Consider the following 10,045-nt stretch of genomic DNA (forward strand, 5'->3'; position numbering starts at 1 on the left):
ACGTTCCGCAAGCGCACCGCTTCAGTGTGAAAAGTCACACTGAAATGAATAGGGAGGCTGTTAGTTAGAGGCTATTTCTAGTGGTAAAACGCCTGAAAACCAAAAAGTCAAAATTTGCATTTATGGAACATTGCTGTTTGGTTCATTTAGACTACATGCTTTGGGAAAGAATGAATGCATTTGAAGCAGCTAATAGATTTGAAGTGTATTTCTATATTTACAGGCTTTAGGAATGGAAAGGGCTACTACCAAAATGCAGCATGATGCAGTCTCAGTTATTTCATCTCACCACAGCAAACAATTTTCCAGAGGGTCACCTGATATTAAAGATGTTTATAGACAATATTTGCAGATTATTTTTTTTTATATCTTCCTGGGACTTCAGTAGCACAAATTCCTTCAGTGGTTTGTCTCTTCACCCTTCCCACGAAATGATAAGAAAGCATTTACTCGCTGACTGTTGGACTCCCAAGTTTTGAGTTTCCTCTATATTATAGAGAAATCCATGTTAGAAAAAAACATCATCCTACAGCTTGTAATAGCGGTGGCAGTTGAGAGTCCAGTAGTCAGTGAGTAATTGTTTTCATACGGTTTCATGTGATTCGGTTCGCCAACAAGAATAGAAAACTGAAGTACCAGCTTTAGGAAAGTTGCATTTTAAAGTCCCCAGGCAATAATTTGATAATTATTAATCTAACCATCTGCTTTCTTTTTTTTTAGATACCAATTTTGCCCTGTAAACTTGGGGTTTAGAAAGAATATGGATATACTAAACATAACAGAATACAACTGCACTTCTGGACAACTAATAAAAGGGATCACAAGCCAAATTCTTACTTCTCTGTCACTGTCTATCTTAACAATAATGACAACTGCAATCAACTCTCTGGTAATCGCTGCAATAATTGTGACAAGGAAACTCCACCACCCCGCTAACTATCTGATATGTTCCCTTGCTGTAACAGATTTTCTGGTTGCCGTCCTCGTCATGCCTTTCAGTATCATGTATATAGTTAAGGAAACCTGGGTTATGGGTCAAGCTGTTTGTGACATCTGGTTGAGCGTAGACATTACTTGTTGTACATGCTCAATACTTCACCTCGCTGCAATTGCATTGGATCGTTACAGAGCTATCACCGATGCTGTGGCATACGCCAGAAAAAGAACGCCTCAGCATGCTGCCTTTATGATTGCTATAGTATGGATCATTTCTATCTTCATCTCTATGCCAGCCTTGTTCTGGCGGCACCAAAAGCAAAACCACGAAGATGAATGCATCATCAAACATGATCACATTGTTTTTACAATTTACTCTACCTTTGGAGCCTTTTATATCCCACTGGTGTTGATACTTATTCTTTACTATAAGATTTACAGAGCTGCAAAATCATTGTATCACAAAAGGAATATGAGTCGATGTGAGAGAGAACAGAATGGCCAGGTTCTTCTGGAGGCATGTGGGAAAAGTTCTACCTTATGTATACCGGAAAAGTCTTTCTCTGACCACTCGACAGATTTTGATAGGATCCACATCACAATTAGAAATCCTTTAACTGAAATGAAACACGAGAAAGCTTTGAGGAAACAAAGGATATCCAGCAACAGAGAACGCAAAGCTGCCACCACTTTAGGTTTGATCTTGGGGGCATTTGTAATTTGCTGGCTTCCATTCTTCGTTAAGGAGTTTATCGTAAATGTGTGTGATGCATGTTATATATCTGATGACATGTCCAACTTCCTCGCGTGGCTTGGATACCTCAATTCCTTAATCAACCCCCTGATTTATACCATCTTCAATGAAGACTTTAAAAAAGCATTTCAGAAACTAATGCGCTGTAGACATTACCTATGACAGTTTACTTGATTTTCTTTTTTTTATAATTCATATAATGTACTAAACCTGTGTTATATTGCAGTAAGATGACCTCAGACTAATCTTAAAAAGCTAGTCTTGAGCCAAAAACTGAAAACGAAAGGATAAATGAACGCTAATTGGTTTAGTCATCCATCAGCTTTTAATACGTTTCAGGGATCTTGGAAAAAGATTGTTCTCAGCTCGGTCCCTTGTAATGACTTTGCTTGTACCATATTTAGAGTATGTGGTCTTGTTCCTGCAGATTGCAAAAGTCAATTCCGAGCTGCATGTGGCCTGATTGAGTCTTTGACTTAATAAATATTTCCGTGCAAGGAATAACAAATGGTTAGAAAAAAAAACTGGTGGGTGACTAAATCTGCCTGTATCCACCAAACTGAGTTATCAGTCTTGAGTACGCTTCAAGGAGCACTCCAGTGGAAATAATATAGAGGGGAAAAGAGGGGTAATTGATTTATTACAATCCCTTTGACTCTGTGATCTGGTATCTAAATTTCTATTTTACACAACTCCTCCTCCAAGTATTCCTGCTTGCTTTTTTTAAAATAAGAGATTGCAGAAACTCAGACAGCCCACTGCAGAAGACATGAACAATGAATATAGATACAAGCCAGAATTGCTAATGCCACAGCCTGGTAGAACCATGGGAGTGTCTGTAGGAGTGTATTCTGAAGTTTTCATATTTCAGAAGTCCTAAGCTGGTAATAGATGATAGTTAATAACAGCGTGCAGGGGGCAGTAGTAAGTATCACAGAGCGCAGTGGGCAAGAGTAAGTAACGCAGGTCCCAGAGGTCAGTAGTAAGCACCAATTCTCTCCTCCCCCTGTAATATTTCACTCACCAGTCCCCGGATTCAGTGGTGCCCAGCAGAAAGAGTAGTCTTTTGAAGTCTCCACTCAGTTGTCTTATATAAAATGCATCAAGAAAGAGCCTAATGCATGTGTCGAATTCCGAACAAATTTTCTTTTGAAAATCAGAAATTTTCTGCATTTCTGATCTGATGGCGCCACCAATAATTTTGAAATTCAACCAACCAAGCCTTCGATTTCACCGCATGTTGCTACAGAAAAGAACATTTGTTGCCAGGAATGTTATTTTATTTCCAGGTCATAGCGCATGCACATTTCTTTTTTGATTATATTTCTCGCACAATTTTCCCATCATTGATTCGAAATTTGTTTGTTTTTCAAAAAATTTCCAATATGCTATTCACTCAAATTCAATGACAGCACGGAAGTCAGCCTTTGCCGCGAAAAATCTTAGTTACAATTTTCGTAAGAAAATTCTTTCAGAATTCAACCCGTGTATGGCCAGCTTAAAACTTCTGCATTCATATTGTCATTCTAATCTGATGTCTGCAAGAAGGTAAGGCATCATGATCTACCTGTCACATGGCTGTAGTTGATTACTGCAGACAAGTTGCTGATCCCTGCAGTACAGTGAGTGATATTTGTCACTAGGAATGCACCGTTACCACTTTTTTAGTAACGAGTACCGATACTTTTTTAAAGAACGTGCTGATACCAATTACCAATACCTATTTCCCAAGTCCCCACTGTGCCTCCCCACTGCACTCCTGTTCCCCACTGTACCACCCTGAATGCCTGTCTTCCCCCTTCCTGCACACCTGTTCCCCACTTCCCCCCCCCCACACACACACCTGTTCCTCACTGTCCTCCCTATGCACCTGTTCCCCACTGCACCCCCACACACACAGCTGTTCCCCAATGTCCCCCCTATGCACCTGTTCCCCACTCCACCCCCCCACACACACACACCTGTTCCCCCTTTACCCAGCAGGAGAACGCTCTGATCCTGCAGAAAGCCCTAGCAGCAGCTACCCCTGGTTTGAATCACATTTATCTGTCAGCGGGGAAGCCCGCTGACAGATGAATGAGTAATCAGTTGTTAAGGACGGTGCAGCCCTGCCCCTAACAACTGATAGATGCTGCATTCTTTTGTGTACATTCTAGTTTTCAGCGAGAGAAGCATGATGACAGTTGGAAGAACCAAGCCAGTAGATACCAAGTATAGGTGCATTTGCACAAGTACCAAAACTTGTGCAAAAGCGTAGTATCAGCAGCGATACGGATAACAGTATCGGTATCTGTGCAACCCTAGTTCTCCCCCTAGGAAATAAAGGAGGAATTTACTAAAACTGGTGCACACAGAATCCGGTGCAGCTGTGTATAGTAACTAATTCGCTTTTAACTTTAGCTTGTTTAAATAATCTTTGACAATAAAACCTAGAAGCTGATAGGTTACCATGCACAGCTTCAGCAGATTCTGTGTGCACTATTGACAGGATCACCAGGTGAAAAAAAAAAGATTAAAACACAAAATGAACAAAGCCACCAAATTTGTAGACTGGTAAACTACAATTTAAAAAAAATGCTTGGTGGGGGATGGCCCAAGGAGGACTGTTCTTGCAGTCACAGTATCATTCCCCCCGTAACACTTCTGACAGCAAGTGCCCAGCACAGAATGCTGCTGTCAGTAATCCTGATCTTTCTCTACACCCCTATTTCTTTATTATAGGATGTACAGCACAGTATGCACAGCATATTCACTTTATTAAGATCAGAGCTAGAAGTGCCACTTATCCTGCTTGCTGCAGGCTGTGCACACAGTTGACCTTTCCATCCAAACACCACACAGACATGACTGAAGATCGCTGAGTGCAGGGAAGGCTAGAATCCTGCCAGAATGTTAACTGCTTTACTGAACACATTTATTCTCTTTTAAAAAAAAAAAAAAAAAGATCTCCCCTGCAGTTCTGTAAACCCCAAGAGAGACGCCAGGCTTGGAGCTGGTGACATAGTGGGATCAGCGTTTAAGCCTCATACACACGATCTGATTTTTCAATGGGAAATGTGTGATGACAGGCTGTTGGTGGAAAATCCAACCGTTTGTACACTACATCGGAAAATTGTTGTTGGATTTTCCGTGGACAAATGTTGGATAGCAGGTTTTAAAATTTTCCGCAGACAAATGTCTGTTGTCGGATTTTCAGAGCGTGTGTACACAAGTCCGTTGGACAAAAGTCCAAAGTACAAACATGCATACTTGGAAGCAAGGACGGTCTTGTAAACTAGCATTCGTAATGGAGAATTAACATTTGTGACGTGGCAAATTATGAAATCTCCAAATGCAGCACACAATTCTCTTCTTCTTTAATTGGATAATAATGAAGCTTCTTTGCTGGTGGTACTGATGGAGTTATTGCAAACAAATGTTCAAAGGCTTTTTTTTTCTAGTGATATCAAGAATAATTTTAGTATGCTTAATTTTAGAACAGCTCGGTACCTTTTGTTTCTGTCCCCCTAGCCAAATTAATCCTCAATATAAAAGTGTGCACACTTGAAGTCAAACACTGATGCAGGCACAGTCCAGTATTCAGATACTTCTCTATTTTATTTCCTGAACTCCGGCTGATATACAGCGAGCCGGATATCTTACTATCAAATCAAAAATTTGATGAAAGACAGCGTGTACAAACCACAAATTATACATATTCATTATTGTGACGAAGGATAAGCTTTTTAGCTGGGTTATGTCTTAAAAAGGGAAAAGCAGACTATTGTAACTATATTGGGTCTTGCTTTCAGCCCCTTCTTCCTCTTGGGTGTAGTCTCATGGTGCCGAAAACAGGCGCAATCTTCTTTTTGACGTTGCTCTTTTTAACCCTTGCAATTTCGTTCCACATGAAGGGAGAAGCTGGCAGACATCTTAATTATGATTAAATGAGTATGATTAAGGTTGATAGCTGATAGTGAAAGATAAGCACTTATATCTATAAGAGTACCAGAAATAGGCATTTCACTTAGAACACTCATGATCACATCCATTACAGTTGTTCCTTCCTGATGATAGCCATACATTATTATCAACAGTCACTAGTAAAGAGATTGACGCAAGGATACTAGAAATAATTGGGTCATTATAAAGAGTTGGGTATAGTAGAAGTGTACAGGGTGTACAGGATTATTTTGCCATCATGGAGAGACTGAAAACAGTATTTCTGCTGTGTACAAATCAGAAATTAGATCTCAGATTAGGAAACAAAAGCCACACAAATTTGGATTTTTTGTGATCCTGAATGGCAGAACGAACACTCATCTTATTTGAAACCGATTGCAAACCTATCCCTCTCTGGGAAAGTTAGAAAAACGCCACAAGTTGAACATAGTTTAGACATTTCTATTTATTTTTTAAACAACGGTACTAGTGCTCTTATACATGAGCTTCATAGTTTTATTGAGTATGTTGAGCTCTTGTTGACTTCTGCATTCTTGTGAGGGATTCTTGAACCCCTTCCTAAACTTTGGTTAAATATGGTGAATGCTAAACAGTAAGAAAGGACATTTTTATTGACCTGCCTTTTAGGGACTCATTTATATTTGCAGCAGCCCTTGCTGATGGAGGACAGGCAGGCAGGAGGTTATATGTCGCACCAGAACTGCATGCATTGCATGCGCTTGTAAGAAGGTTGTGGCACTGCCCCATTCACTTGAACAGGTCACATTCATTGGAGGTACTGCAGAGATACTGCCAAACGCAAGAGGAGTTATAGTTTTTGCTACAACCGTGAAGCAGAGCAAAGCATCATATCCATGACATGTGTGTCTCTCCTCTGGTCACTGTGTTGGTTTTAGGGCGTGTTTGAAGGGGCGATAAAACGACCGCTCAACCACTCATTTTCACCACCCCTTGGCCATAAGTTTGAACGAGCCCTTAACCAGATTGCTAAATTTCAGGTACAGGGGATAAGAGGAAGGATTAAGCCTCTGTTCACACCAGAGTGCTACTTCAGTGGGATTTCAAAGCCGCTTGCGACTTAATACAACAGAAGTCTATGCAAGTCGCAATGAAATCGGTAAAAAGTAGTGCAGGAATCTTTTTCATAATCAACGCAACATGTGGGGCAATATGAACGGTGTAAACTGTCATGACAAGTTGCAGTGTGTGAACAAGGGTTAAGGCCTGGTTCACATCTATGCACTTTGCTTTTGATCCGTTTCTGCAGTGCTTTTATTCGGTGTGTTTTGTATATTTGATGCGCTTTTCACGCGTTATTTATTTTTTATGCTTTATTTTCACAATTTATTGTTGGGCAGATAAAAAAACAATTTTCAGCTTTCAGCACTATCACATTTTGAATCACAATTGCGCGGTCATGCAACACTGTACCCAAACAAAATTGTTATAATTTTTTTCCTACAAATAGAGTTTTCCTTTGGTATTTGATCACCTCTAGGGTTTTTATTTTTTTGCACTACAAATAAAAAAAAGAAAATTGTGAAAAAAAGTTTTTCTTTGCTTCTGCTACAAAACTTTGTAAAGAAGTACATTTTCTCCTTCACTGATGGGCACTGATGAGACTGCACTGACAGGCACTGGTGAGGCAGTACTGATATGATATGAGATGCCATTGATGAGGTGGCACTTATATGCAGCACTGAGGCACTGATAGGTGGCACTGATAAGCAGCACTGATAGGTGCCATTGATATACAGCACTGATGGGTACTAATAGGTGGCACTGATAGGCACTCATAGGTAGCACTGATGGGCACTGATAGGTGGCACTGAAGGGCACTCATAGGTGGCACTGGAGGGCACGTATAGGCAGCACTTATAGGCACTGGTGGACACTGATGGGTGGGACTGATAGATGGCACTAATAGGCAGCACTGATCAGAGGCACTGGCAGGCATCACTGATAGGCACAGAGTGCCATCCCTAATGGGCAATGATTGCCATCCCTGGTGGGCTCTAGTGGGCTTACTTAGTGGTCATGGGTGGGCATCTCTGGTGGCTTGAGGTGAGCATCTTTGCTAGTCATGAGTGGGCATCCCTGGTGGCAATTTGTGGGCATCCCTGGTGGTCCTGGGTGGGCATCCTCAAGGGGGGCTGCACTGATAATCAATCAGTGCAGACCCCGCTTGTCAGGAGATCAGCCATTCGGCTCTTCTCTACTTGCTTCTATCAATGCAAATAGAGAAAAAGCTGAGACGCAGCTTTTCCTGTTTACACTGTGATCAGCTGTGATTGGACACAGCTGATCATGTTGTAAAGAGCCTCTGTCAGAGGCTCTTTACCTAGATCGGAGATGAGGTGTATCCTGTTGTAGTGACAGTTTTTTTGGACCTCCCATGACTTTTAGTCCTGGTGACAGCAGTCACCAAGACAAATAAAGAGGGTAAATCTCCCCAGCAGAGATCAGAAAGCAATAAAAACCTGACAGAGGTTCTAAATTTTCCCATCCCATCCAAAACTTTGGAAAGGCTTTTTATTGTTGACAGTAACCTAATTTTCAACACATTGCTGTGTTGTGTATGAGAAATTTGTCAAAAAAGGTTTATTTTCAATTTATAGTTTGATTAAAATCACACCTTGGTGCGGTTTAGACCTTTACTGCTAACTTTTATTATCCTTTATTAACTTTTATTATCTATATAATTCCTTTCTCTGGAGTTCTCCTTAAGGCTATACTATTTTGAAATAAAGCATTTGTTGGGCTATATTATTTTCTTTATGATGTATGCATTGATTGGCCATTATGCTGCTGTGTGTCCACTTTAAGATATTATTAACCGAAAATTGATATAGAAACATTCATTTTAGATCTGATTAAGATATTATTATTAATTATATTTTCAATGTAACTTTTTACACTATTGATCTTACTGGTTTTGCACTCTTAGCAATAGTGTCAATATTTTACATTTGGAGTAACCCGTTAAATCACAAGATTGTCATATTTCTTATAAACTTTAGTGCCAAAATATTCTCTCCATAGTTTCTTGCTGTGACCTATTGCTAAAACAAAATGTGAAACCCAGGAGATTTTGAGTGTAACACGTCCAGGACAGTTCAGTGGTCTGACTCTCCTGGTTCTGCCCACTAACCCTTGCTGCAGCAGTGAGCAGATAAAAAATGAAAAAAAAAGGAATTAAAAACACAAAGAGGCATTTTTATTACTGTATATGCAGCCTGACTGAGGGTTTAATTGTACTTTAAAGCCCAACTCTGTGCAAATAAAAATAAATAAAAATAGTTCTCTTGGAGGTGTTAAAAAAGCAGCTCTGCAATACCCACCTCCTCTCTCCTCCCCCAGTAATTGCTTTTGCCCCACTAGATGCCCAGAGTTTTTTGGGTTCAGTGACACCCAGCATCATCAACACTGAGGTCATCAAGTAAGTATCACGCACGACGAGAAGAACTGAAAATAAAGTGGACTCTGCATTATGTGGCCCGAAAATATCTGAAAATGGTAAGTAAAGGAAAAGTATAGAATAATAAGAAAATAGAAAAATAAAGCATAAATACAGCCAGGAGAGCAGAGCCCAGAGTTGGGTTTTAAAGAGAAGTTACAGACATTTAAAGTGTTACTAAACACAGGACCCTGCATTCACTATGGTGAATAAGGGGTGAATGGAATTACCCTTACCTACGCAGATGGCTTATATATTTTACTTGATCTGAGAACTGCTCGTTATAGGCAAAGTGGCCCGTAGATGTGCAAATAGAAATAATAAATATATTAATTAAACCATGCTCTCTATTGAGTTTTTACAATACACTAAAAATTAGGGATGCACTGATACAATTTTTTTTTACAATCAGTACGAGTACTGATACTTTTTTTTAGTACTCGCCGATACCAATTACTGATACCTACTGCAACTGTTTTGTTTACACGCATACCCCACTTTTAAGTACACATTGGGGTTTATTTACTAAAGCTAGAAAGTGCAAAATCAGGCTTTCTGCATATAAACCAATGAGTTTCCAGGTTGTATCACCAAAGCTTAATTGAACAAGCTGGGGTGAGAAGCTGATTGGTTTCTATGCAGAAGTGAGCCTGATTTTGCACTTTCTAGCTTTAGTAAATAAACCCCATTGTGTACTTAAAAGTGGGGTATGCCTGCACACGTCAGCTGTTAGCAATGGTACAAAGCATTGAAAAGTAATTTACAAATTAAATAAATTGATTTTGTTTTTTAATTTTGCACTTTTTTAATGTGAAATGTGTAAATATATATTAATATATATGTGTGAAAATATTCACTAACAAAGCAAACAAAAATTCTTTATGGATTATAAAATAGATTTGAAAAAAAAAGAAGTAAAATAATAATTAAATGGAGGAGAATAGGGAAGTAATTAA

At 39.5% G+C, this 10,045-nt stretch overlaps 1 protein-coding gene across 2 annotated transcripts in view; it reads left to right on the forward strand.

The window, feature by feature from the left end:
- Nucleotides 1–8,152, forward strand: part of HTR1F (5-hydroxytryptamine receptor 1F) — a 48,970-nt gene extending 40,818 nt beyond the window's left edge. Inside the window, exons 2-3 of one of the 2 annotated variants that reach the window (XR_013274377.1) lie at nt 721–7,312; nt 7,347–8,152. Coding sequence is in view for 1 of the 2 variants with exons in the window: in XM_077480117.1 (XP_077336243.1) it covers nt 761–1,852 (1,092 nt within the window). In the remaining variant the exon portion in view is untranslated. Of the gene's footprint in view, nt 1–720 lie in introns of both variants that reach the window. The other variant, XM_077480117.1, reaches the window with a different exon arrangement.
- The last annotated feature ends 1,893 nt before the right edge of the window (nt 8,153–10,045 follow it).

Source organism: Lithobates pipiens, unplaced genomic scaffold (assembly GCF_037356315.1).
Source record: "Lithobates pipiens isolate NorthernLeopardFrog02 unplaced genomic scaffold, aLitPip1_a1.2 Scaffold_16, whole genome shotgun sequence".
NCBI lineage: Eukaryota > Metazoa > Chordata > Amphibia > Anura > Ranidae > Lithobates > Lithobates pipiens.